The sequence below is a fragment of the Podarcis pityusensis genome, assembly GCF_964106645.2.
Source record: "Podarcis pityusensis genome assembly, chromosome: 16".
Lineage (NCBI taxonomy): Eukaryota > Metazoa > Chordata > Lepidosauria > Squamata > Lacertidae > Podarcis > Podarcis pityusensis.
Window position 1 is genome coordinate 3,410,832 of NC_138041.1, and position 27,962 is coordinate 3,438,793.

Here is a 27,962-nt window from a genome sequence, read left to right on the forward strand (position 1 = left end):
CCCCCCCTCCAAAAAACCTCCCACATAAAAACAGTTAAAAAGCAATTTTTAAAAAGAAAAAACACAATTAAAAAGCAGTTTGAAATAATGTAGACAGTCATCTACTTTAGATCACTGGTCTTCACTGGGTAGGTCAGGACCCCTTAGTGGGTTTCATCCTGATCCAAGGTGGATCACAGCAGGAGCACTACGACCAGGCAGACAGATGCCCAAAAGTTAAGAAATAGGCCTCTAAATGCACGTTTGGCTTAAAAGTGGGGTTCTGAATCTGGAAAAAGTTGGTGATCCCTGGTTTAGATGTATTATGAGGCCATGTGCTATGCCTATAAGGATGCGGGAGCAAAAGGACCAGCAAATGTGGATCCCGGCGGAGTGCCCACGCAGGGCGCTACAATTCCCAGCACCTTGAACTACAATTCCCAGTATTTCGTGATCCCCATCACCAAATAACACGGGGAATTGTAGTTCAAGGGTGCTGGGAATTGTCCCGTGCATTGAATGTATGGAGACCACAGCCGAGGTGCCTGCCATCCCCCTGCCCAAAAAGTATGATTTTCAAGAAAGGAGCGAGGGAAAATGGGAATCAATAGAGGACAGTTTGAAAATGACGTTTTGTGTATAGGCTTGGGATTTAAATATATAATGATAGGAATTAAAATGTCTCAAGCTAAAATAGAAAGAGTGAACGATGTTAAGTGATTAAGTTAATTTTATGAGGAAATTGGTTTTGGGAAACTGTTAAAATGATCCACACTGAAATTCAACTAGGGGGATTTGAGGAAGTCAGTTAACAAGGTTACTAAGATTGGTTTAATTGCGGTTGAGATTTGTGTTTGTTTGTTTGAAATTTTTGGAAAATCAATTAAAAAAATTGGGAAAAAGGGGAAAAAAATGACTTTTTGTGGGTTTTGGAGCCTGAGACTTTTGCATCCCAGCGAGCCTCGGGGGTTAACGTGATCCTAGTGCAGCCAGTCCAGTCCTTTCAAAAAAAGGAGAAAAAAATAAATTAAATATAAATATAAAGGCAGCCCTGCGCGCCCCTTTTCCTCGTCCGCTCCTGAACTGGCAGAGCTCGGACCAACCAGAAGCGCGTTGCTAGGCAGACTTCCCGATCCCGCTGGCCAATCCGCAGCCGAGCCCCAGCTGTATCCGGGTGGAAAGCGAGAAAACCACGCGGCAGCCATTTGCATTAAAGAAGAGCGCCGTATCCGGGCAGACCAGAGGCGCGCGGGCCAATCAGAGAAAAAGAAAACCCCGCCGGCCCCGCCCACCCGCTCCTCTTCCCCCCGCCCCCCTCGGCTGCTAGTTTCTTTTTCCCTTTTATTTTTGCAAGGGCTCAGATGCGCCGCGTAAACTGCGAGAGGGGTGGATCCTTTTGCAAGCGGAGTAGGAAATCCGCATTGGGGAAAAGGGGATCCTAAAAGATCCAGGAAATATTATATTAAAAATAATTGGGGGGGGGAGAGGAATCCATTAACTCTTTGGGGCAGGGAGAAGTTTGGGTTTTGGAGCAGCGATGTTTGCAGCTCCTGAGTTTTCCCTGAGCTTTCCCTTTTTGCAAAACGCGGCCCGGATCTTAAAAAGCTGCAGGAAGAGGAATCTCAGCCTGAAATAAAAGGTAAGTGCCATTTCACCCTCTTTCCCCAAATAAATATATATATATATAGAGAGAGAGAGAGAGATTGATTGAGATTGAGTGGGAGGGGGGAGAGTTTACAATTCTGGGAGTTTTCTAGATTAAGGAAACGGATCGAATTGGGTGTGATCAATGGAGATCCGTTTCCAAAAAGAGGGAATGGATCAAGACAGATCCCTTTAAAATGCATCAGGGCTGATGGAGGAACTTTGCAAAAAGGCGCCTGTTTTGTTGTTGTTTTTCATGGCGAGTTTTTGGATTGAGATGAATGCATTTTAGAAGCAGGGGAGCATAGCTGGCAACTTTTCCCTTTTCTTGCGAGGAATCCTATTCGGAATAAAGGAATTTCCCTTTTTAAAAAAGGGAAAAGTTGGCAGCTATGCAGGGGAGACTCCTGAAAAATAAGGGTTTCCTTCTAAGGGTAGGAGGATGGGGAAGAAGAGGTGGTTTGTGTGATCTCAAGCAACAAAAAGGTTGACCCAATCTCTCTCTCTCTCTCTTTGCAAAAGGAGGTTTCGGGTTTTCCCACATTCTCACTGCAGGAATTCGAATTTCCCTCCTCCTGGAATTTAAATACGTGGTGCAGCTGCTAGCATGATCACCCGCCTCTGGGGCACGGAGGAGATAAACTTCAGTTTCCCGCCCAAGGAATGTGTGTGTTTATTATGGGGTGTTTAGATTTTAATCTGGATCCAACAGAGGGGATCCAATTGGAGTAGCAATCTTGGTGAGTTAATCTCCCCCTCCCCGCAAGGCAGAAATGTACCGTCAGCCGAGACAGATTGTCTATCAGTGATATATTTTGTATATTTATAAAAAGCACCCAGCAGCCCTTCACATGAGCTCTGCCTGGAACCCTTTTGGGAGTTGCTAAAAAACCAAAATAAAAGGTAGGGTACTGTGGCAAACAGCAGCTATTTCATTGTCATGTCTAGATTTGCACAGCTGCTGAAAATCAGACACGAGGATGCTTAGCCGAACTTCTGAGTCAGCTTGGCGTGGGATGCAGGAATTTAAAATTAAAAGCCTGATCTTTAACGTCTAAAATGTACGCTGAGGGGGTGGCTGGCCTTCTGCGATCAATCCAGAGCATGAAAGGTTGATTTCAACATGTTCAACGCTCAAAACAGTCCCCAGCTTTCTCTCCCCACACATGCCTTTCATTGTGGGCACAGGTCTCTGCCCCCAAGGAGCTTACATTTCTTGGAAAACTGAGTTTAACGCATTGTTCATTGCCGCAGGTGTCTTTGTCGGCTGACCGGCAGAAATGAAGAATGAAAAAATGTTTAAAATAAATCCGTAAGATAAAAAGTAGAACACTTTTTTAATTGAATGTATTAACTTATGTGCGTATGTCTCTTTTCCTCAGGGAACTGAAGCTGGCATACATGTTGCTGTCTTCCCCCCTCCATTTTATCATCACCACAACCCTGTGAGGTAGGTAAGGCTGGATGTGTGCGACTGCCGGCTTCAGGGTCACACCTGGGAATCCCGGGAACTGTAGTTTTGCTAAGGGTGTTTGGCATTGTAACTCTCTGGGGAGTAAACTACAGTTCCCATGATTCTTTTGGGGCGATGTGGTTTAAATTTATGACTCCAGATCTCTCTGCCAAAGCAGCTGGTGAGTTTCTGTTTTGTTGTTAAAGGCTCAGGAGCCTTGGCGGCGAAAAAGAGTTGGCAACTTAACTATGATGGGTGGTTTGACAAGAGCCAGACAGGACTTTCAGCTGAAATTACTGTTAACTTGTTTACATATTAGCAATGTACAGGGCTGTTTATGGTCAGGAGAAAGTTCCCTGCCCCAAAGAGATTACAGGTTTAAATCACCCGGGCTCTACTCTGAATACTGTGATGCTGCTGTCAAGAGGTGCGTGCCTTTGATCATGCACAGAGTGCCCAGATATTCATATCAGGTTGCAAAAGAGCTGGCTTTCGGGTTGATGTGGGTTCAAATTATTATATATATTTTTTAAGAGAATTATAGGGTCACGCTTAAGGGAGCATGGGCAGGATCGCATCCCACCATAATACAGTGGTACCTCTGGTTGCGAACAGGATCCATTCCGGAGGCTCGTTCGCAACATGAGCAGAACGCAACCTGCAGGTCGCAATTTGTCGCTTCTGCGCATGCATGTGACGTCATTTTGCGCGTCTGCGCATGCGCGAGCGGCAAAACCCGGATGTAACCCTTTCTGGTACTTCCGGGACGCAGCCTGAAAACACTCAACCTGAAGCAAACGTAACATGAGGTATGAATGTACTATCATACCTTGGGTTACAGACGCTTCAGGTTGCGTTTTTTTGAGTTACGGACCCACCGAAACCTGGAAATACCGCAATGGGTTACTTCTGGGTTTCGGCGGTTGCGCATCATGCTTTCCGCATGTGCAGAAGTGCCGAATTGCAGTGCATGCGCAGACGCGGCGCTGCGGGTTGCGGACATGCATCCCGCACGGATCACGTTCGCAACCCGTGCGTCCGCTGTAATGAGAAATAGTGTGTGAGGGAGAGCAGGTTTGACGGCTTATAGTTCCGAAACGTTTCAGCGCAACGGCTTGGGACGTGGCAGCGTAGGGGAGGAAGGTTTGAGGACGGTCCCTGCTGAATTTGGGGTGGAAAGGATGAGAAATGGCTGAGTTTGAGCAAGTTCACAAGAGGCTGTGGCGCACTGGCAGGTGCTGTTGCGTGTTTTACATCCATGGACTTTGCAGGGCTGCTTCCCTCCTGGAAATGGTATTCTGTGCTTTCGAAAATGGGATTGTTGTTGTTGTTTCAGGTTGAGGGTGTGCGTCGACTCCTGTTTATTATTTTTTTACTTTAAAAGCTTCTTTTTTCTCCCCCCGGCCAGTGTTCAGTCAGTGGACTTGCTCGTCTTGCTGTTGCCATGGTTTCGGACCAATCTCAGGCTCCCGAAGTGGAGGAGCTCTCTGTTGCTAGGCAGGATTCTCTCACAAGGCCAGGGACCTTGGAAGAGTTTGCAGTTCAGGTGAAGGTTAGAAGGAGGTGTGAAAGGAGCTGCGGAGAAGAAATATCTCCGGGGAGAGATGAGTCTGAATTTGTTTCAGAGGCTTTGGGGGGTGGGAAGAAGAAGAGGAATCTTCTCTGAGGTCCACAGGATGGATGGAAGACAGGCAGCATTTGAAAGCGTGGAAGAAACTGCGGAACTCACTGCCACAGGAGGAAGTGAGGACCGCCAGCTTGGGTGCCTTGAAAAGAGGACTGGACAAATTCAGTAGTGATCGTGTTGCGGGGTGCTTGCTTTTTCAGCCGAATTTCCTCTTTTCTTGTTGCAACCTCTAAAGGTTATTTTTTTATATATAACAATTTTCATTGTTTTTTCAGTTTATACATCTCAAAATAAACATTTTACATGTAACAATTGACTTCCCTCCTTCCCCTTTCATCGTTTATTTTACTTATTTAAATTTCCTGCATATTTTACTATAACCAATCTATTCGTTTTTCCATTTTATATCCTTCAAATATTTATCATACTGTTGAATTTATCTAAACGCTACCAGCGTTTTCAGTTATACACAGTTATTTTCTAAATATTCAGCACCTCTCTTCGAATAAAGATTCTTCTTGCTCTCTTATTCTGTAAATTAAACCAGCTTCCTCCACAAATTCTACCATCTTAATTTGCCAATCTTCCTAACGAGGGATCTCACTCCCTTTCGATCTTTGGGCTGGCAAAATTTGAGCCGCTGTGGTTGCGTACTGTCAGGGGTTCAGGAGCAGAGGCAAGGGCAAGGGAGGAAACAGAGAGCGAGGGAGAGGAGGCAGAAGAAAAGATGAGTGATGACGACGACCCGAGATCTCCGAGTCTTTCCAGTGAATCAGAAGATTCACAGAAAGGAGCACCAGTGGCCAGGGCAAGGGGGGAGCCTAGGGGGACACCCCAGGAAGATAGAGCCAGAGGGGACTCAGAGGGGAGCAGTTGGAAATCAGGACCAGCGTCACCGCCAGAGAGCAGGGAAGAGGAAGGGCGCCAGGGATCAAGCGCTGGCAGCTCACAACAGGGGGGAGGGCACGAGTCAGGAGTGGCCACACCTCCATCGGGGAGCGAAGAAACGGTCAGACGGAAGGTGGAAGGTTGGGCGCGCGTGCCAAGTTCAAATGCACAGGAAGGTGGCGCAGTAGGCAGCCCGGAAAGGGAGCCAGGTCCTAAAGCCCGCCGAAAGGAGGGAGAAGAGTCAGGGGGGTCAGCGTCAGAGGAATCCCGGAAGGAAGAGACCCCGGGGGGCAGAGGGACCCAGAGAAGAACAGTCAGGCGGAAAAGGTGGAGCAAGGCTAGGATATTAAGTTGGTGTACAAGGGGCGGAGACTCAGATGGAGCTTCGCCGATCTAACCATGAGACGTAGAGTTGCACGCAGCAGCTTGAGAATGGAAACTGTAACTCAATAAAGACTTTTATTTAATGATCGCTGGCTAGCGTGATCCTCTGTGAGCTAGGATCTGGAAGCAGCTCTGACAGTAAGCTCCATCCCTTGATTGTGGGCATCTACGTCCTCGCGGAGAGGAGAGAAAGCGGGTGCCTACTAGCGAGCTCACGAACGGCAGACAACATGACGGCCGAACAGCAGATAGTGGAACTCAGAGAAGCAGTGACACGACTGAATGCCGAGGCTCTTGCATCCAGGAAGAGAGAGGAGGACGCAGCTGCCGCCTACAGGGATCTCCAGGTCAGGTTGGAAGTGCTTACGAAGCAAGGGCAACTGACACCCAAACCGGAGGGGATTGGGTTGGGGAGACGAACAGGCGGTCTGGTCTCTCACTTCGATGGGAATTTGCAACAGTACCCCAACTTTAGAGCAGATGTAATGTGTGCACTGCAACTGCTGAACAAAGACTTTAGAGATGAGCAAGAGAAGGTGGGATTCATCATGTCCCATTTGCATGGAGATGCTAAAGCATGGCTGCGCAATTTGTGGAGAGATAATGATCCGGCGCTCCAAAATGCGGATGCCTTTATTAAAGCGATGGATGGGTGCTTTTTATCAAGCATTGACGTGGATCTTGCTTGGCAGGAGATACATGGACTGAAGCAAGGGAGGGCCAGCGTAAGGCAGTACCATGCCCGCTTTTTCGCTTTGGTCAGTGCCCTGGAATGGGACAGAGATTCGGCTCCTGTAAGAGACCTGTTTTGGGAGGGATTGCACGGCTCGGTTAAAGATGAAATTGCGAGGGGGGAGAGACCCCGGACCACGCAGGAGATCGTTCAGAGGGCGCTGGCGGTGGGGGTGCGGCTGGAAGGACGTCCGTGGAGCAGGGACGAAGGGCGTGGAGGGCGCGAACCAGCCAGGGGCTCCTCCTTCCTTCCCAGAGAAGCAGCGCGTGCGCAATCCACGCCTCCGCCAGGAGGAGGAGCGGAACCTATGGAGGTTGGAGGTGCAAGGGCTCAGTCAGCAGCCAGAGCCCTAGCACCGGCAGCAGTGAAAGCGAAGCCTCCTAGAGGGAACAGGAAGTGTTACATCTGCGATGATCCACAGCATATGGCGAAAGAGTGTCCCCAGAGGCTCCACAAGCACACTGCAGCCTCAGCAATGGTAACTGCAGCAACGCAGCAAGGACAACCACAGCAGGGAAACGAAGGAGTCTGGTTGGAGGAAGAGGCACTGGGGCCCAGCCAGACGTGTCAGTGAAGCAGTCCCCAGAGATTTTACAGCCCATGGACCCCCTCCCGCCCAAACCGGTAGTGAAGCTCACCGCGTCGCTCCAGCTGCCCAATGGAATCACCATGGACGTGCCAATCACCATTGACTCCGGAAGCAATGCGGACTTTATAGGGCAGGACTTTGTCGACCGGCACGCTATACAGTTGCTGCCTGCCACGCTGCCCCTGCAGGTTGTCACGGTGGATGGCAGGGAGCTGCTAGGGGGGCAAGTGGTGAAGCAGACGCCACCAATGGTGATGCGACTTGGGAATCACAGGGAAATCATCAGCTTCAATGTCACTCAACTATCGGACACGCCCATTGTATTGGGCATGAGTTGGCTGGACAAGCACAGCCCGACGCTGGCTTGGTACCAGAGGCAGCTGACCTTCGGCTCTTCCTTTTGCGCTGAACACTGCATCGTGCCCAGGCAGGAAGGAGGGGAAGAGGAGTCACAGCTGCAGCTAGGCACGCTGCAAGCGGTCCCCCACAAGTACGCAGAATTTTTGGAGGTTTTCTGCGAGAAAGAGGCAGACAGGCTACCCCCCCACAGACCATATGACTGCAAAATTGACCTGCTGCCGGGGGCGGCGCTACCCAAAGGGAAGCTGTATTCCATGTCTGAGGACGAACTGCAGGAACTCAAAGAGTTCATAGATCATAATTTGGAGCGCGGTTTCATCCGAGAGTCCAAGGCAGCGGGGGGCAGTCCGGTATTCTTTGTTAAGAAGCGGGACACGCCCCAAAAAAGACTTGTAGTGGACTTTCGCATCTTGAACAGTGTGACCAAGCCATCGGACTTCCCCATGCCCCGAATCGACGACCTCCTCGCAAAGGTACGGAAGGGCAGAGTGTTCACCAAGTTGGACCTGCGAGGGGCATACAACCTCATTCGCATGCGGGAGGGAGATGAGTGGAAGACAGCCATGTTCACGCCCCTGGGCACCTACGAATATAGAGTTATGCCTTTTGGATTGCAAAATGGCTCCCACGTTTTTCAAGCTTTCATGCATCACGTGTTGGCGGGGCTCCTCTACAAGACGTGCGTCTGTTTCTTGGATGACATCCTGATCTTTTCGGAATCGCAGCAGGAGCATGACAGACACGTCAAGGAAGTGCTGAGCAGGCTACAGCAACATAGGCTTTACGCCAAGCTGGAGAAGTGCCAATTCGACGTGACCGAGGTGGATTTCCTGGGCTACAAGTTGTCTGATAAAGGGCTCGCCATGGACAGCGCCAAGGTCCGAGCAGTGTTGGATTGGAAAAGCCCACGCAACCGGAAGGAGGTCCAACGGTTTGTCGGCTTCGCGAACTTCTATCGCAAGTTTATCAAAGGCTTTGCGATGCAGACAGCGGCCATCACGGACACGCTCAGCTCCAAGAAAAAGAAGTTCATCTGGACAGAGCAGGCGGAGCAGTCCTTTCAGGCACTCAAGCGTCTCTTCGCGTCGGAAGAGCAGCTGCTTCATGTCAACCCCAGCAGGCCGATGAGGGTGGAGACAGACGCTTCGGACAGAGCCGTGGGAGCAGTCCTGCTGCAGAAAGACCCGCAGGGGGTTTGGAGGCCGGGAGCGTTTTACTCAAGGAAGCTCAGCAAGTCCGAACAGAACTACACCATCTGGGACAGGGAGTTGCTGGCCATTCATGCAGCGTTCAAAGCGTGGAGGCACTTCCTGATCGGCGCCAAGCACACGGTGCAGGTCTGCACGGACCACAAGAATCTAGAGCACTGGCGCACGGCACAGTTCCTGAACCAGAGGCAGATACGTTGGGCTGAGTTCTTTGCGAATTTCGACTTCCGAATAGAGTATGTCCCGGGGGACACCAACATCATGGCGGATGCTCTCTCCCGTAAGCCACAGTATCTGGAGGAGGCAACGCCAGCGGCCGCCATGCACATCTTCGCACCGACAGTGTGGGCGTGCGCGGCGGCAACAGTTGACCTGGATGCGGTGCGACGAGCGTTGCAGGATGACTCCTTCGCGCAAGCAAAGATGGCAGAGGTGCACAGGGGCACGGCAGCGACCGACGAGTTCCAGCTGCGAGATGGTTTGCTCATCCGTAAAGGGGCCATCTACGTGCCGGGAGACGAACTTCGCGCCAAGGTACTGCAGCAGCTGCACGACGCGCCCACTGCCGGGCACTTTGGCAAGGAGAAGACGGTGGAATTAGTAGCCAGAGACTTCTGGTGGCCCGGAATGAGAGGGGAAGTCGCGGACTACGTGGCGAGGTGTGACACCTGCCAGAGGTCCAAACCAGTGCACAGACCGCCGGCCGGACTGCTGGAACCGCTGCAAACTCCGTTCGAGCCATGGGAGAGAGTGGCCCTGGACTTTGTCACGGATCTGCCCAGCTCGAGGGGCAAGACGGCTGTGCTGGTGGTGGTGGATTTGTTCTCCAAGATGGCACATTTCATTCCGTGTGCGAAGGTGGCCACGGCGGAACAAACCGCCAAACTGTTCATAGACCACGTGTTCAAGGTTCACGGTCTGCCGCGGTCTATTCTGTCCGACCGAGGGCGACAGTTCATCTCAAACTTCTGGCAGAGGCTGATGGGCTTCCTGAACGTCAAGATCAACCTGGCGTCGGCTAGACACCCGCAGACCAACGGGCAAGCGGAGCGGGTCAATGCCATCATGCAGCAGTACCTGAGATGTTATGCGAATCAACAGCCTGCGACGTGGGTGGATTACCTGCCTCTCGCCGAGTTCGCCTACAACAACACGAAGAAGAAACTAGGGCATAAACAACTGGGGCCCTACCAAGTCGACGAACAGGTCAACCCGGTGGCTTTCAGGCTGGCTCTTCCGGAGGGTTCCAGAATGCATCCGGTGTTCCACAGATCAGTGCTCACTCCCTACAAGGCACCTCACAGGTTTCAGGAACCAGGAACGGCACCGGGTCCGCTCCGAGAGAGAACCGGGCAAGGGGGAGTGGCACAGGAGGAGCGCATCAACGAAGTCACGGAGATTTTGGACTCCAGATGGGGGGAAGAGGGGGTAGAATACCTTCTCGCCAAGGAGGGCACCCCGGCCAGTGCCAACAGCTGGGTGCCGGGCTACGCTTTAGACGAACCTCTGCTCAAAGAAGAGTTTCATGCCCTCTTCCCACATAGGCCAATGCCAGCAGACTTTTTCGACGACTGGCTTTTCACGCCCACGCTTTCAGCCAGCACGTTCCGGGGGTTCGACTCGGACGAGGAACCGACACAAGACGCCCGTTCCCCAGAGGGGTCACCCTCGGGATCTGCTTCAGAACCCTCGTATTGGTGGGATGATCGACCAGAGGAGCAGTTCCGCAGAAGGTGGCTGGAGGGTCCAGGACGAGCAACGTCTCCAGAAGGCAACGAAGGAGAGACGGACATGGACGTTTTCGGGGACGACCCGGGTTTCGAGCACGGCGGCACAGAGATGGAAGCGGAGGTGACCGTCGTCAACGAGAGCAGGGAGGAAGAACCGGAAGACTTCGGATGGCGGCCCGCCACGGGAAGCGAACTGTATCCGACATTCGTCCCCCTGACACGGCAGCACCCAGATCCCGCACCGGAAGGAGGGGAGGGGGGAAGAGGGGGCTTCGAGGGGGGGATGGATGTCAGGGGTTCAGGAGCAGAGGCAAGGGCAAGGGAGGAAACAGAGAGCGAGGGAGAGGAGGCAGAAGAAAAGATGAGTGATGACGACGACCCGAGATCTCCGAGTCTTTCCAGTGAATCAGAAGATTCACAGAAAGGAGCACCAGTGGCCAGGGCAAGGGGGGAGCCTAGGGGGACACCCCAGGAAGATAGAGCCAGAGGGGACTCAGAGGGGAGCAGTTGGAAATCAGGACCAGCGTCACCGCCAGAGAGCAGGGAAGAGGAAGGGCGCCAGGGATCAAGCGCTGGCAGCTCACAACAGGGGGGAGGGCACGAGTCAGGAGTGGCCACACCTCCATCGGGGAGCGAAGAAACGGTCAGACGGAAGGTGGAAGGTTGGGCGCGCGTGCCAAGTTCAAATGCACAGGAAGGTGGCGCAGTAGGCAGCCCGGAAAGGGAGCCAGGTCCTAAAGCCCGCCGAAAGGAGGGAGAAGAGTCAGGGGGGTCAGCGTCAGCGTCAGAGGAATCCCGGAAGGAAGAGACCCCGGGGGGCAGAGGGACCCAGAGAAGAACAGTCAGGCGGAAAAGGTGGAGCAAGGCTAGGATATTAAGTTGGTGTACAAGGGGCGGAGACTCAGATGGAGCTTCGCCGATCTAACCATGAGACGTAGAGTTGCACGCAGCAGCTTGAGAATGGAAACTGTAACTCAATAAAGACTTTTATTTAATGATCGCTGGCTAGCGTGATCCTCTGTGAGCTAGGATCTGGAAGCAGCTCTGACACGTACATAAATAAATTTTTCTGACAACTGGGGTCTTCAGACTGAACTATCTCTAACAAAAAGGCCTCAGGTTTTTTGGGGGGGGATGTTGTTTTAAACATGTTTTTTAACTCATTGTATGTCATTTCCCAATAGCCTTTAACCTTTTTCCATGTCTACCACATGTGAAAAAAAGTCCCTTCCATTTCTCTGCATTTCCAACGCAGATCTGATCCTACTTTGTACATCTTAACCAAGCTACTTGTGGTTAAATACCATCTGTGTATCGTTTCATATAATTCTCTTTCAAAGTATAATAACAGGCAGTAAATTTTGAAACGTTCTTCCAGAGTTTCTCCCAGAGGTTTAGGTCTATGTTATGCCCTATCTCCATTGCCTGGTGTGTCACTGAATCTTTGACTAACTCATCTTTTGTTTCCCATTCTAATAATAAGCTATACATTTCTGACAATATTTTATCCTTATCCCATAATAGTTCTCTTTCAAACTGTGAGCTTTGGTCCGGAAACCCATTTTTCAAAATCTAATTTGAATGTGTTATGTATCCGATGATACTGTCACCGATCCGTAATTTGGCTTCTTACTTCTTCCATTGGGGCAACCTCAGAAGGTTAGGCTTGCCAACTGACCTGGAAAACCCCAGCCAGACTTGCTCCTGTGCCTTTTAGCATCCATACAACATGCAGAAATCGGCTCTGCTCAGAAAGACACCCATTAAGATAAATGGACACGACTAACATAGGTTTGGGGACGTGGGTGGCGCTGTGGATTAAACCACAGAGCCTAGGACTTGCCGATCAGAAGGTCGGCGGTTCGAATCCCCGCGACGGGGTGAGCTCCCGTTGCTCGGTCCCTGCTCCTGCTAACCTAGCAGTTCGAAAGCACATCCAAGTGCAAGTAGATAAATAGGTACCACTCCAGCGGGAAGGTAAATGGCGTTTCCGTGTGCTGCTCTGGTTTCACAGAAGCGGCTTAGTCATGCTTGACACATGACCCGGAAGATGTACGCCGGCTCCCTCGGCCAGTAAAGCGAGATGAGCGCCGCAACCCCAGAGTCGGCCACGACTGGACCTCATGGTCAGGGGTCCCTTTACCCTTTACCTTTACTAACATAGGTCTATCGAATTTCGAACGGTTGTCCTCTGAGTAGGGACGATAATCCAGGGCCTGTCCCCATCACTCCACAGAAGTCCAGTTAAATTTCCATTTCTGCAAAGGGAGTGAAGTCTTGACATGGAGACCAGAATTTACACGCTGTGATTTACCAATTGCTGTTTGTACGCACCAAATAGTCAATCTGAGCAAATGAGGCTGCGAGACCCGACGAGAGCATTGTATCCCATTCAGTTCTGCTCACAGCAGAGGCATCGAAATAAATGAACTTAAGTTACTGTTCATTTCAGTGGGTCTACTCTTGAGTAGGACCAGGCCTGGATGTAACACAGGGTCAGGGCCGGATTTAGGTTTGATGAGGCCCTCAGCTACTGAAGGTAATGGGGCCCTTTCTATGTCCTTTGTCAACAACAAATTGTCGGTTTTTTGTGTTGAATAAATGCTATATGGTAATTGCTGGACCTAATAGGTATCTAAAGCCATTTGCACATGTTGTCCTGCAACCAGTCCATGCAGAATGTAGGCACCCTGTATATAGAAAGGAGCAAACCAGGGATATTTTAGGGAGCAGGCGGGGCCCATGACTTACATCATAGGAGCCGACACAACACAAAACACTGTTGCTGTATGTAGGGGTTTTTTGTTATTTGCTTTTTTATCTTATATTTTGGAAATGTACATCCAGGTGTTTTTTTCCTTTAAATTTTTTTGGGGCCCCCCAAGAGAGTGGGGCCTAAGCTATAGCTTGTTTAGCTTTTACGTAAATCCGGCACTCTGACAGGGTTGTTTTTCTCTGGGGTGATGGGCTCGCGCCATGTGCAACGACTAAGGCGTTGGCCTCCTCTTTCTCTCTTTGAAACAGGGAACCGGGTGCCATGGCGGACGACAACGGACTTTATACGAAGATTGCGGAAAACATGAGCGAAAGCCTAGAGGCAGATCCGCAGGGCGTCTCCGTGGAGTCAAGTACCTTGCTACAGAAACTGAGAGGAACTATTTCGTAAGGGCGACGCTTCTTATTCCTTTCCCCTGCCTTCCTTCTCTCCCTCCTCTTTCCTTCCTTCCTTCCTTCCTTCCTTCTTAGGCCCTCTTTGCACCAGACATACCAGTTCTGTATTTGCAATAAATCATATCTTTTAGTGTGGCAGCACTTTGGAACTCCCTGCCTATTGACCCTGTCCTTTTTTAGACCCCTGCCAGAAACATATTTGCTTAGGCACGGCCTTCACCCAGACATGTAGAAAGTTGGCACGTGTTTTAATCTGGTTTCCAGCTTATTGCTGGTTTTAATTAATTCCGGGTGTTTAGAAAGAGTCGTTTTAAACTGCATTTTTTTACTGGTAACGTCACCGTTTTCTTTTGTGAACCGCTTTGAGGTTTGTTTTACAATCGGGCGGTATATGAATTTTGTGAATGAATAAATATATTCCCCCCCCGAATAAGAACAGCATGTTTAAAGCAGCCCCATGCCACTTTAAACAGTCACAGCTCCCCCCAAGGAATAATGGGAACTGTAGTTTGTTCAGGGTGCTGAGAGTGGAGGCGACGAGACTTCTGTTCCCCGTCACAGGCCTACCATTCTTGGAGGGGTTTAGCGATCCATCCCTGAGCGGAAGGGGGTCTCTTAACCACTCTCAGCGCCCTGAACAAGCAACAGAGAGAGAGAGAGAGAGACCTGTTTGAAGCCTGATCCACAACTAATTCTCCCCTGGCCTCCTCGCTGGCCCAAGTAGGACTAATTCAGCCAGCTAGCCCTGGTGATTTATCTAATGCTTATTAGATGGATTTCCCCTAAATTGATTTCTGAACTTTGAATTTTATTGTTATTCATGTTTTTATACTGTGTTTTTATGCTGCTTTTACAATTAGTGTTTTAAATTTGTTGTTAGCCGCCCTGAGCCCGGTTTCTGAACCGGGAAGGGTGGGGTATAAATAAAAAAATATTATTATTATCCTGAGGTTGCCTGCACATGTCCTAGAGCAGGCACCCCCAAACTCGGCCCTCCAGACGTCTTGGGACTACAACTCCCATCATCCCTGGCTAACTGGACCAGTGGTCAGGGATGATGGGAACTGTAGTCCCAAAACATCTGGAGTTTGGGGGTGCCTGTCCTAGAGGGTGAAGGGAGCTGAAAAAAATCAAGAGAGTAACACATGGTTTTCTTCTTACAGGAAGTCTGTTCAGTGCAAAATCGACTACATACTGGTGAGTGGCTGGATGGGGCACTTAAAAGCAGCTGGGGGAAACTAAAATAACACGCACCTGTTCATACAATATGTGGCCGATGAATTGCACTTTGGGTAAATATGGGCTGAGTTCTCCCTCCAGTGTCGGAGGCAGAATACTAGCTGCTGCGAACACAGACTGGGAGAGTCGCCTTGGCGGTTTCCAAAGAGGCATCTATCAGAATAGGATGCTGGGCAGATTCCGCCTGACGCAGCGCTTCTGATATTCTTCTAGTGCAGTGATCATCACCTGGTCTGGACCCAAGACTGGCTGCCAGCCTGCAACCTGGGGTCCACGTCCACATTTCCCCCCCCCCTTTCCGATTTATTCTCAGCAGTGCTAGCAGTGCACATCATTAATCCTAAAGCGGCACTTACTAAAATTAGCATTACTCCTCAATGACAAGCAGCAGTTTTTACGCCTTAGCCGAAAGGTTGAGGAGCTGTTGAAAAAATGGTTGGCCAGAAATCTGTATCTTGTAAGAAAAATGGTTCGTGCCTTTCTCATTCCGTTTTTGCAGCATTCGTGGGAATTCATAGAACGGGTGTCTCGGCAGAAGACTGTATCCTAGCGCACTTGGCACGGGTTTCTCTTTTGGTCTGGTTGAGCCTTAGCTGGAGTTGAATGTGGCAGCAATAAAATTTGCCATGTCCTGTCCACTGTAGCCTCGCGACTCACCTGTGGGTTCCGACCAATGTTTTAGAGGGTTACTATAAGAAGCTAACTACAAAAACATAGCTAGAAGCAAGTTAGTAAAGGTAAAGGGACGGCTGACCATTAGGTCCAGTCGTTGATGATTCTGGGGTTGTGGCGTTCATCTTGCTTTATTGCCCGAGGGAGCCGGCGTGCAGCTTCCGGGTCATGTGGCCAGCATGACTAAGCCGCTTCTGGCGAACCAGAGCAGCGCACGGAAACACCGTTTACCTTCCCGCCGGAGTGGTACCTATTTATCTACTTGTACTTTGACGTGCTTTCGAACTGCTAGGTTGGCAGGAGCAGGGACTGAGCAATGGGAGCTCACCCCGTTGTGAGGATTCGAACCGCCGACCTTCTGATCGGCAAGTCCTAGGCTCTGTGGTTTAACCCACAGCGCCACCCGCGTCCCTCCAGAAGCAAGTTAGAAGCCCCAAAATAAGGAGAAAGTGGGACTTTCGGAGTGGAATATGCTCGGGTTGGATCTTTAAATAAAGAATTGATGAGTGCAGGAGTTTCTGGCAAGTGTCTCTAGGTTAAAGGAGTAAAATGAAGAAGAGGAAGGGAGACCAGTGGGCGGATAACCTTATTTACCTGTCTTTTTTTCTGGGAAAGGAAGCTCAGGCAGTGGAAGAGGCTATTGGCAGGGCAAGGTGGCATTTAACCAGAAAGGATGCTCCGAAAAATTGAAGGGCAAACACCAGGTGTATTCCAAAGCATGTCATTGACACGATTTAGCGGTGGATCATTTACGCAGCATAAAATGAAAGCGGGAGGAAGGGTGAAAACCCATTCATGGTTCTAAAGGCAGGAATGAAACATCCCACCCACTGGAAGGGACAGAATAATAGAACTGTAGAGCTGGAAGGGACTCCCTGCAATTGCAGGAATCCTGTCCCTGGGTGGGCTCGAACCACCAACCTTCTGGTTAAGGGCCAGATGCACTGACCCATTGTGCTGCAGGGGCCACAGATAATTAAAAGACAGAGGCCCAGTGGAAAAGAAATGCTGTTTTGCCTGGTGCCTAAAGATAAGTAACGATGGTGGCGCCAGTTAAGCCTCCCTGGGGAAAACGTTTGACAAGCAGGGAGCTACCACTGAAAAGGCCCCATTCTCATGTCGCCGCCCTCCAGATCCCCCCATGGAAGGGGCACCTGGAGGGTAAGAGGGAATTCAACGCAAAAACTAAACCAAGAATGGATCACTGTATTTTTCGCTCTATAAGACGCACCAGACCACAAGACGCACCTAGTTTTTGGAGGAGGAAAACAAGAAAAAAAATATTCTGAATCTCAGAAGCCAGAACAGCAAGAGGGATCGCTGCGCAGTGAAAGCAGCAATCCCTCTTGCTGTTCTGGCTTCTGGGATAGCTGCGCAGCCTGCATTCGCTCCATAAGACGCACACATATTTGCCCTTACTTTTTAGGAGGGAAAAAGTGAGTCTTATAGAGCAAAAAATACGGTATATTCAAGGAGTACCTGAAAAACTACTTGTGACAGCACAAACCACCTGGCAGATCTTGAATGACTCTTGCATTGAACAGACAATATATCTAAATTTAATGAGTTTTTTTCCTGTTATCAAAAAGATTTAAGAAAATGATATATTAATAGGATACTGTGTAAAATATAACAAGTGTAATTTAGGGGGTTTTTTTTTAGAACAAATAGACGTCTATTTTAGGTCTTTTTAAAAAAAAATGTATTTTTAATTTTTCTGCCGTATGGGATACAAATTGTAATATAATATATTGCTGTATAATTTTGTGAAATATGTTTAATAAAGAATTCAATTAATAATAATAATAATAATAATAATAATGGAAGGGGCACCTGGAGAAGGGCCTCAGATGATGATTGCTGGGCCCGGGTCGGTTCCTATAGGGAGCGGAAGTCCTTGAGGTATCCGGCGCAAAGCTGTGCATTGTCGCAACAGCTGATCACAAAACATGGCTTGTGTTTACTTCTTGGCCGTTTTCATTTCCTGGTGATCTTCACTTGTCTCTCTTCCCCCATTCTATGAACCCAGCAAGATGTCCAGAGGTTTACTGACCACGCCAAGCTGTATCTCTACCTGCAACTCCCTTCTGGCCCAAGTTCAGGAGAGAAAAAGTGAGTGATCGCGGCCTTGTTCCCCAAATCTTGTTCATTTCCTGCTTTGTATATACTGGAGGGATGGAAACGCTGTAGTGGAAAGGCAAGGAAATCAGAAAGCTGCTTTCTTTAAAATAAAATTTTAAAAAATCATCTAGGAGTCAGCAACTAGCAGCCTCCGAGCGAAACCAACCCCATGGGAGATATAATTCTGGGCCTGCCCTCATTGCCCACCTAAACGAGTGTAGGAATGAAACTTGGAAGCAAACTATTGTAGGTAGAGCTGGACCCCACACAGCACCTTAGGGCCTCACTCTGTTGGCAGCCTGCACCCTACAACTTAACCCGTGAGTAGGCAAACTAAGGCCCGGGGGCCGGATCCGGCCCAATTGCCTTCTAAATTTGGCCCGTGGACAGTCCGGGAATCAGCCTGTTTTTACATGAGTAGAATGTGTGCTTTTATTTAAAATGCATCTCCGGGTTATTTGTTGTTGTTTTTTTTAAATCTTTATTAATTTAACACACTGATACAAAGAATTTACAATCTCATACTACAAAATGAAAATTAAAGAACAATTAAGAAAATACAGAAAGAAGAAAGAAGAAAAAGCAAATTTATATACAAAAAAACTTTAATCTTCCTAATTAATACTTAATTAAACACTTAAATAAAAAAGACTGGGTTATTTGTGGGACATAGGAATTTATTCATTTTTTTCCCCTTCAAAATATAGTCCGGCCCCCACAAGGTCTGAGGGACAGTGGACTGGCCCCCTGCTGAAGAAGTTTGCTGACCCCTGACTTATCCGAACCAGTGAGACTTCCAGCTAGGCCTAAAATTCAGCAAAGTGCTGCCGTGGAATTTAAAAACCAAAGGGCAGGTTTCTAGTCCTTTTGGATCCGGAGGTTGCAGGAATCTGTGAGGTGCAGGCCTGAGAATCCATCCTTGGAACCGCCGTTGAAATTCAATTTGGTGGACATGGTTCCCGAGGCAGGCTTTGAATGCGAGAGGGGCAGGGTTCGAAAGATGTCAGGTGTTCCCCAAGGGACGCTGTGTGCTGGGAAAAGGAAGAAGGTGCTGAATTTACACACATTTTGCCAAAACCAGGGGAAGGGGGGATTACAGTGGAACCTCGGTTTTCGAGCATCTCGGAAGCCAAACGTTTCAGTTTTTGAACACCAAAAATCTGGAAGTAAATGCTTCTGTTTTCGAATGCGAGCTTTTTCCATTTTCTCCGTTGAAATTGCCTGCCACCCTTTGCGCCTCGGTTGTCGAACATTTCGGAAGTCAAACAGTCTTCTGGAGTGGATTACTGTTGACAACCGAGATACCACTGTATTGGGTTTTTGTTTTCATTATGTGGTTTGTTTTTATATTGTGCTTTTATGCTGTAACCACCCCGAGATTTCTTTATACCCCGCCCATCTGGCTGAGTTTCCCCAGCCACTCTGGGCGGCTCCCAATCACATGTTAAAAACAATACAGCATTAAATATTAAAAACTTCCCTGAACAGGGCTGCCTTCAGATGTCTTTTAAAGATAGGATAGCTGCTTATTTCCTTGACATCTGATGGGAGGGTGTTCCACAGGGTGGGAGCCACTACCAAGAAGGCCCTCTGCCTGGTTCCCTGTAACCTCACTTCTCACAATGAGGGAACCGCCAGAAGGCCCTTGGCGCTGGACCTCAGTGTCCGGTCAGAATGATGGAGGTGGAGATGCTCCTTCAGGTATACAGGGCCGAGGCCATTTAGGGCTTTCAACGTCAGCACCAAAACTTTGAATTGTGCTCGGAAACGTACTGGGAGCCAATGCAGATCTCTCAGGACCGGTGTTATGTGGTCCCGGCAGCTGCTCCCAGTCACCAGTCTAGCTGCCGCATTCTGGATTAATTGCAGTTTCCGGGTCACCTTCAAAGGTAGCCCCACGTAGAGCGTGTTGCAGTAGTCCAAGCGGGAGATAACTAGAGCATGCTCCACTCTGGCGAGACAGTCTGCGGGCAGGGAGGGTCTCATCCTGTGTACCAGGTGGAGCTGGTAGACAGGCGCCCTGGACACAGAATTAACCTGTGCCTATTATTATTATTTATTTTCCTTTCTTGGGGCCGCCAGCCTGGACCTGACTTCTCTGAGCTCAGCTGAGCACATGCATGCTTGCACGTGGATCCGGAATCACCTGGAGGAATACCCAGACACCTGCTTGCCAAAACAAGACGTTTTCGATGCTTACAAGTGAGTTCTGGATCTGAAGGACGGGAACCAGAGGCGTCTCTGCGGGGTGGGGAGGTTGCCTCTTCTTCCTCTTTGGCGATCCCTCGTAGCCGAGTAAGATTGTCTTCCATAAACACGGTTTTAACAGTGAGTCCGTAATTGACTGTGGAGGCCAATTCTGGATCCACTCGTCCTTCCACAGTGGGGACATTGGTTTCGTGGTGGGAGTTGATCACGATGTGGATTTGCCAAGCGTGCCTTCCTCTTAGCACCTTTCTCCCTTGCGTCCTGAGTTCGAGTGTCTTCAAAGCCCATGACACCTTTGGTAAAGGCTGTTCTCCAACTGGAGCGCTCGCAGGCCAGTGTTTCCCAGTTGTCAGTGTTTATACTACGTTTTTTTAGATTTGCCTTGAGACAGTCTTTAAACCTCTTTTGTTGACCACCAGCATTACGCTTTCCAATTTTAAGTTCAGAATAGACTAGTTGCTTTGGAAGACAATCATCAGGCATTCACACAACATGACCAGCCCAACGAAGTTGATGTTGAAGAATCATTGCTTCAACACTGGTGATCTTTGCTTCTTCCAGTACACTGGCATTAGTTCGCCTGTCTTCCCAAGCGATGTGTAAAATTTTTCGGAGACAACATGTAAACCATAAGCGAGGGAGCGGTGGTGTAGTGGTTAGAGTGTCAGATGTGGAGCTGGGTTCAAATCTCTGTTCGGCCACACAAAGCTCCCCGCGGGTGACTTCTCAGCCTAACCTGCCTCTCAGGGTTGTTGTGGGGATCGAACGAGGGGGGGGGGGACCGTAAATGCCGCCTTCAGGGGAGGGGAAGAAGATGGGATCTAAATGCAACTGATAAATAAACCGCCTTTACTTTTTGTCCTTCCCCTGGCAGGCGTTACTGCGATAACCTTTGCAGCCGCTCTCTGAGCGCGGCCAACTTCGGCAAGATCATCCGGGAAATCTTCCCGAACATCAAAGCGAGGAGGCTGGGGGGTCGCGGGCAGTCAAAATATCCTTTTTGTGTGTGTAAAAAGTCACCAGGCGGTGTGGGCTGCAGTGAGGTCAGTGAAAGGCTGCGGCGGTCTGTCTCACGCTCCCCAAACTCATGCAAGCGCAACCTTTCTGTGCTCAGGAGACATCCCAGCTGTATATCCCACCTTCACAAAACTCTTACAGCGAACGTGATCCGTGCGATTCGGTGCTTCTGCGCATGCGCAAAGCGTGATTTAGCGCTCATGTGCAAGCGCCGAAACCCGGAAGTAACCCGTTCCGGTACTTCCGGGTTCGGCGTGGTGCGCAACCCGAAATCGCACAACCTGAAGTGTCTGTAACTCGAGGTATGACTGTACCTCCAAATGAGAAACAGGCGCAGTGCAGATTCTTCCCGCGAAGGGGTACCCCACAACACCTTTGAGCCTCCCCAGCTATGAAATAAATGGATGTGGCAATGGAAATGGAGCCTTTCGAGTTTCCTCCTTAACTCTGCCCCCACGTATTGCTACAGCGGGATACGGAGGAAGACTGTGGTGAACATGCCCCCACTCCCCAGCCTGGATCTGAAAGAGACGGAGTCGGTAAGGCCCTGGTGGTTGGCTCATTATTCTCTTGCGTGTGTCTCCGTGTTTTGAAAAGCGTTAAGAAAGTGAGCCAAAAAGACTCGCCTAGTCCAAGGCCCTGTTCCTTTTTTTAAGAAAATCTTTATTAATTTTCACATAGACAAATATACATAACATATAATACCAAAGATGATACAAATGAATAAAAACAATAAAGTAAGAAAGGTTAGAAAAACAAACATAAACAAATACAATATATTACACTTGCATAACAAATTAAAATATGTAGCTTCCAATAATTCTCATTATATTATGTTATCTGTATTCCTTGCACAGGTTCATATTATTTTATTTTGTATACAGATATACAAGGTACAGGAAATCAGGCAGAAGAGGGCCTTCTCGGTAGTGGCACCTGCCCTGTGGAACGCCCTCCCATCAGATGTCAAACAGATTTCTGACTTTTAGAAGACATCTGAAGGCAACCCAGTTTAGGGAAGTTTTCAATGTTGGATATTCTACTGTATTTTTATATCGGTTGGAAGCAAAATATAGTTAACTTTTCTTGCTGATAATCAAAGCTAGGGTTGCTATATTTCAAAAAGTAAAAACCACTGCAGTTTTTCGGTTAACTTGTCAAAGATTCAGGACAAACTGCCGCCTTCTGGAAATTCCCCCTGGACGGGACATCACTTCCACCTTTGAAATACCGGTAATGTCTGGAAAGTCCCAGACGTATGGCAGCCCTAATCACAGCTGTTATTTTTTCTTGCTGGTTCTTGCTTCGTCTTTTTTTTTTTTGTTTTTTTTGGCAAACTGTTTTGAGGTCTTTCCAGCGGTGCGCGAGTCTTCTGAAACACACCAGTACAGTGGACGCTCGGGTTGCGAACGTGATCAGTGCGGGAAGCACGTTCACAACGTGCAGCGCCGCATGTGCGCATGCACAGGTCGCGATTCAGCACTTCTGCGCATGCGCAAAGCGTGATATAGCGCTTATGCGCAAGCGCCAAAACCCGGAAGTAACCAGTTCCGGTACTTCTGGGTTTGACACGGTGCGCAACCCGGAATCACGCAACCTGAAGCGTCTGTAACCCGAGGTGTGACTGTAAATAAAGCCTTCTGAGCTCAAGACGGAGGCTGCGTTGTGCGATAGCGGAACGGCAGAAGCGTGGCATCTCTGGGCCCAAAGTGGTGCTTCAGATCCGCTTTTGACGGTATGTGGGAAAGCGGTGCCTGGCACTCCTCACTCTTCCTGTTCTTCCTTCCTCCCCTGCAGCCGGAGCGGCCAGAGGTGTTCCAGTCCTACAGCGACGAGGTGATGGAAGCGGCCTGCGCCTTGACCTGTGACTGGGCCGAGAAGATCCTCAAGCGCTCGTTCAACAACATCGTGGAGGTGGCCCAGTTCCTCATCCAGCAGCACATCATCAGCTCCCGCTCGCCCCACGTCGACCTCATCATGGCCATGGTGGTCTCAGGTGGGAGACCCCTCCTCACGCCCGCCTCCGCTCCTTGCGCCTCCATCGCGCTGCCCGACGGGTTCTTCATAGAGTCCACCACCTCTCCTGGGACTCTGTCCCACTGTCAAACAGCTCTTACTGTCAGAAAGTTCTTCCTGAAGTTTAGTCGGAAGCTCCTTCCTTGCCACTTGAAGCCACTGGTTCGAGTCCTGCCCTCAGGAGCAGGAGAAAACAAGCTCACTCCCTCTTCAATCCTTGAAATACCGTAGACTGGGCATATAAAATGGCCCCCAACTTTTGCTGTTCCATTTTAGAGTTAGAGAGTTTGAGCACCGCCGGAGCACCCCTCCTCTGCCGTCACAGCAGCAGCAGCCCGAGGCGTTTGGGGGCGGGCGGGCGAGCGCCGCGCTCAGAAGGACTTTCCGCGTCCCCTTCTGTGGGGAGGGAGGAGGAGCGATGCCAGCAGGGGCGCCTCTGCTCACTGACTCCCTCTCCTCCTTCCCAACGCGTATACCCGGCGTATAAGACGACCCCCCGACTTTTGGGGTGATTTTCCAGGGGTAAAAAGTTGTCTTGTACGCCGGAACATACGGCATTTGAAGATGGCTTTCTTGTTGATATAATTTAATTTGTAAGTTGCCGCAGGCTTCTAAGCGGCCTGCGAGTGTGGATGAGAGTGATGCCCACGTTGGAATACAAAATATAAACCTCTTGACTTACGAGGTAAAACAGGTGGGCAACTTCTGGATCGTGGGCCACTCTTGGGGGTCCAATTTGGCCCCCGAGAAAGCCTCTGTCAGTCTGTAGACGACACTGAGCTAGATCGGTGACGCAGTCGAGAGCAGCTCCTGAGTTAAACCGGTCAAAAACATGCGGAGTAGAATCTTGCTTTATGTTTACAGCCAGCTCAGGGGTAGAATGTTTGCTTTGCATACAGAAGGTCCCTGGTTCAATCCTCTATTGGCGTCTTCAGGTAGGGCTGGGGGTGGCCCCTGCCTGAAACCCTGGAGAACCCCTGCTGTCAGCCAGTTTAGATAATACTAAGCTCAATAGGTAGGACGCGGGAGGCGCTGTGGGTTAAACCACTGAGCCTGGGACTTGCCAATCAGAAGGTCGGCGGTTCAAATCCCCACGACGGGGTGAGCTCCCGTTGCTCAGTCCCTGCTCCTGCCAACCTAGCAGTTTGAAAGCACCCCTAAGTGCAAGTAGATAAATAGGTACCGCTCTGGCATTTCCGTGCGCTGCTCTGGTTCACCAGAAGCGGCTTAGTCCTGCTGGCCACATGACCCGGAAGCTGTACGCCGGCTCCCTCAGCCAGTAAAGCGAGATGAGTGCCGCAACCCCAGAGTCGGTCATGACTGGACCTAATGGTCAGGGGTCCCTTTACCTTTACCTTTAAGCTCGATAGACCAATGGGTTGGTTCTGCATAAGACAGCTGTCTTCCTATCCCCCAGTGATTTCCCCACTTTTTTAACTTTTTTTGTAACGGAGCTTCGTTCAGAGAAAGGTCTCTTGATCTAAATCTTTTCTGGTTGCAGAAATTACCGAGAACCACCGTGACAAACGGCCGCCCCAAACCATGAAGAAAAATGAGCCTGAAGGCCTGGAGAGTTCAGACAATAAACAGACCCAGGTAGTAGTATTAGCAGTAACAACAACAACAACAATTTATTACTTATATCCCACCCATCTGACAGCTTTGCCCCAGCTACTCTGGGCAGCTTCCTGCATAAAAGCTTCCCAGTACAGGGCTGCCTTTAGATGTCTCTGGAAAGTCTGTGGTGGTTTATTCCCTTGACATCTGGTGAGAGGTTGTTCCACAAGGCGGGTGCCACCACCGAGAAGGCCCTCTGCCTGGTTCCCTATAACTTGGCTTCTTACAGCGAGGGAACCACCAGAAGGCCCTCAGAGCTGGACCTCAGTGTCCGGGCTGGACGATGGGGGTGGAGATGCTCCTTCAGGTATACTGGACCGAGGCCGTTTAGGGCTTTCAACGCCAGCACCAACACTTTGAATTGTGCTCGGAAACGTACTGGGAGCCAATGCAGATCTCTCAGGACCGGTGTTATGTGGTCCTGGCGGCCACTCCCAGTCCCCAGTCTAGCTGCCGCATTCTGGATTAGTTGTAGTTTCCGGGTCACCTTCAAAGGTAGTCCCACATAGAGCGCATGGCAGTAGTTCAAGCGGGAGATAACTAGAGCATGCACCACTCTGGCGAGGCAGTCTGCGGGCAGGGAGGGTCTAATCCTGCATACCAGATGGAGCTGGTAGACAGCTGCCCTGGACGCAGAATTGAGCTTCTATAAGCACCTCAGAAGGGCCTTTTAGTTGGACCAGCCCAGCATCATGTTCTCACCGTGCCCGAAACGGCCCCTAAGGTCTTATCTGGTGCGATCTGCCTCTGTTCCGGGAAATGCACCACACCACACTGGAAGAAGTCTAAAGACCCAGGTGTGGTGGCAGGTGGGGCACAGAGATTCAAAAGTCAAAATTCAGCTTTGTGAGGGGGAACCACCCCCCCAATTTGGGCAGGATTCTCGATTTATGCAGCCCCATCTGTAGTTGACCCATTTTCACTCCGGCCTTGTGGCTCATCCCTGGGTTTGGGCCTGCGGCTCGGCCGAGAGCCAAAGGGCAGCTGAACCCAACGCTTCTCTCGTCCTTTCCTCTCCTCAGGCCAAAGCAGAAAACGCCGCCAAGCCCTTGGCCGCAGCTCCGCGGAGCGAGGCCAAGAAGCCGCCGGACGCCCCGGCGAAGCCTGCCAGCAGCCCGCAGATCAACGCCTTGGTGGCTCGGCTGCCGCTGCTGCTGCCCCGCGTCCAGGTCCAGCCCGGGGACCGGCTGGTGGTGTCTCCGGGGGTGGCGGCCATGCACCCGGCCCCCGCTGTCCTGGCGCCCAAGCTGACAGCCTCGGGGGGGACGGTCAAGATGGCTCTCTCTGTGGGGCCGGGGCCGTCCACTCTGTTGGCCCCCGCGGTGAACGGGCCGGCCGGCGTGGTCAGCCCTCCAAGCGCCGTGCCGGTGATCAACATGATGCCGGTGATCAACATGGCACCGGTGCCGCCGGTGGCCGAAATCGCGCTGAAGCACAAGAGCGCCCCTGCTGGTGGAGGGGTGAACGGCTGCGAGGCTCAGCGGAGCCCCCAGGACCCGCAGAGAGTCAAGCCCCCCGCCAAACGGCCGGCGGAAGCACCCGGGGAGGCGACGGCAAAGAGGAAGCGGGGTCGGCCGCGCAAGAAGGCGGACCCCCCTTCGCCCGAGAAGAGAACCGCCAAGGAGGGAGCGCCCGGCGCTGAGGAGGACTCGGATATCATCGTCGTGACTGTGGGTTACGGCGACCAGGCCGCCCGTACGTCCTCCCGCTCCGGGTCTCGGGACGAGAGCGCGGAGGTGGAGGTGGTCCACGTCGGGAAGCCCAAGAGCCCATTCCCCCAGGAGACGGGCGAAGAGGGCCGTTCCTGGGCCGGCAGCCTCATTGTCAGCCCTGCCCCCAAAGCCGCTGTGCTCCCCACCCAGGTGAGCGTCATCAGGGGCCGGAGGTCCGCCATGCCCGTTGTCGTGAAAGAGACAGGAAGTGACTGGAAGGAGACAGGAAGTGGCTCCAAAGAGACAGAAAGTGACTGGAAGGAGACAGGAAGCAGCTCCAAAGAGACAGGAAGTGGCTCGAGGGAGCCCCCGCAGTTGGCTGAAGGCGCAGCAGCGCCAGGGATTAGTACCAGAATCACCATCGCGAGGGGCTGGGAGGACCCGGAGAGCGAGAGCTCCTCAGAAGGTGAACTCCAACCCACCGATCTTTCCATGCGCAAAGTTGCCCCGCCGCCCGCCAAGGGTCGCTTGGAGGCCTGCGGCTTGCGGCCCTCATCTGTAAACTTGCACAGGGTCAGTGCGGACCAGGGGAAGGCAGCAGAGACGGCGAGTCCGCCAGGGACATCTGCGCAGGCCCCCAGCCGATAACATCACCCCACCCCTGCTCTGGTGTGCGTCTCCCAATGCCAAGCTCTCCCGCGCAAAGGCACCGTGGTTCTGCTTGCTTTTACTAATTTAATGCACGCGTGTAGGGGGGAAAATACACGGCAATGTGAGCTTGCAAAAGCGACTTTCTGTCACGCCTCTTCCTTGGCCGCCTTGCAAGGCTATGTGGCTGAGAAGTTGCCTGACCTGGGCTCTGGCGCCACCTACTGTTCAGCTCCCTGCTTCCTGGCCCACCAGCTGCCACCACACACCCAAACCTTTTTCTCAAAAGCCCAAGCGGCCTAATGCGCTCTGATAAGGGGAGTGAAAATGTCGGGAATGGAAAGGGTCTTGCGGAGGTCATTTAGGCAGGCCACGTATGGGAATGGGGGCGTATTTACGGGACACCCCCCCCCGACACCGATCTCTCCCCATCGCTCTCCTTGGGGCTTCAAAGAGCTGGGCAGGGAGAGGAGAATCTTCTCCCGTTTGGAATCTCTGCACAAATCTTTCTTGATCCAAAGGGGGCGAAATAGTGTTGCGTTCCGAGTGCGGATCCTGACCCTGAACCCCCCCCCCAAAAAACCCCTTCTACTCTGAACTTTAGAGACAATCACCTTGCAGCCAACATCCCAAAGAGTTTTGTTGTTCTCCCCTCTCCGTTTCCAGCTCAGGGGCTTGGGGACATTGGTGGGGCAAGGGGGGTGTCCCTCCAGATGTTGCTGGACTCCTAGCAGCCAGCAGGCCTAGTGGTCAGGGAGAGCAGGAGTTGTAGCCCGGCCACAGGCCAGTGGCGCCCTCATATCCCCTAGTTTCTCTCCCGGAGAGTTCACTGACCTGGGGGCAGTTTAAAAAAAGTTAATACCCGTATTTGCTCCTTTTTTTGTTACTCGTGTGAGTTGTTACTCGCCTCTTCTAAGTACTCCTTTCCCGCCTCTTGTTTCCATTATAAATACTGAAGAAACCATATGCACATTAATTTTTTAAAATTAAAATAAAAATGGTTGTA

The 27,962-nt window shown here is 50.8% G+C and overlaps 1 protein-coding gene across 5 annotated transcripts; it reads left to right on the plus strand.

The window, feature by feature from the left end:
• Nucleotides 1-1,313: 1,313 nt before the first annotated feature.
• Nucleotides 1,314-27,962, plus strand: RFX5 (regulatory factor X5). Of its 5 annotated transcripts, none has more exons than XM_080986017.1 (12): nt 1,314-1,618; nt 2,146-2,363; nt 3,006-3,077; nt 13,620-13,757; nt 14,930-14,963; nt 17,707-17,789; nt 19,881-20,000; nt 20,881-20,997; nt 21,481-21,562; nt 22,821-23,019; nt 24,541-24,635; nt 25,679-27,962. In XM_080986017.1, exons 4-12 carry the CDS (start codon nt 13,633-13,635, stop codon nt 26,954-26,956), a joined length of 2,133 nt encoding a protein of 710 aa, XP_080842143.1. In that variant the 5' UTR covers nt 1,314-1,618; nt 2,146-2,363; nt 3,006-3,077; nt 13,620-13,632; the 3' UTR covers nt 26,957-27,962. The 5 variants fall into 5 exon arrangements, with proteins under 5 accessions (XP_080842143.1, XP_080842140.1, XP_080842141.1 ...); XM_080986014.1 differs by having other exon boundaries at nt 3,006-3,073; XM_080986015.1 differs by having other exon boundaries at nt 2,179-2,363; nt 3,006-3,073.

What these genes read in the sequence shown, in the direction of transcription:
- RFX5 (XM_080986017.1), top strand. Translation starts at nt 13,633, where the DNA reads ATGGCGGACGACAACGGACTTTATACGAAGATTGCGGAAAACATGAGC. An exon ending in GGGGGTCGCGGGCAGTCAAA is followed by an intron (nt 20,998 to 21,480) that starts ATATCCTTTTTG and finishes CTCTGCCCCCAC; the next exon opens with GTATTGCTACAGCGGGATAC. An exon ending in ATCTGAAAGAGACGGAGTCG is followed by an intron (nt 21,563 to 22,820) that starts GTAAGGCCCTGG and finishes CCTCCCCTGCAG; the next exon opens with CCGGAGCGGCCAGAGGTGTT.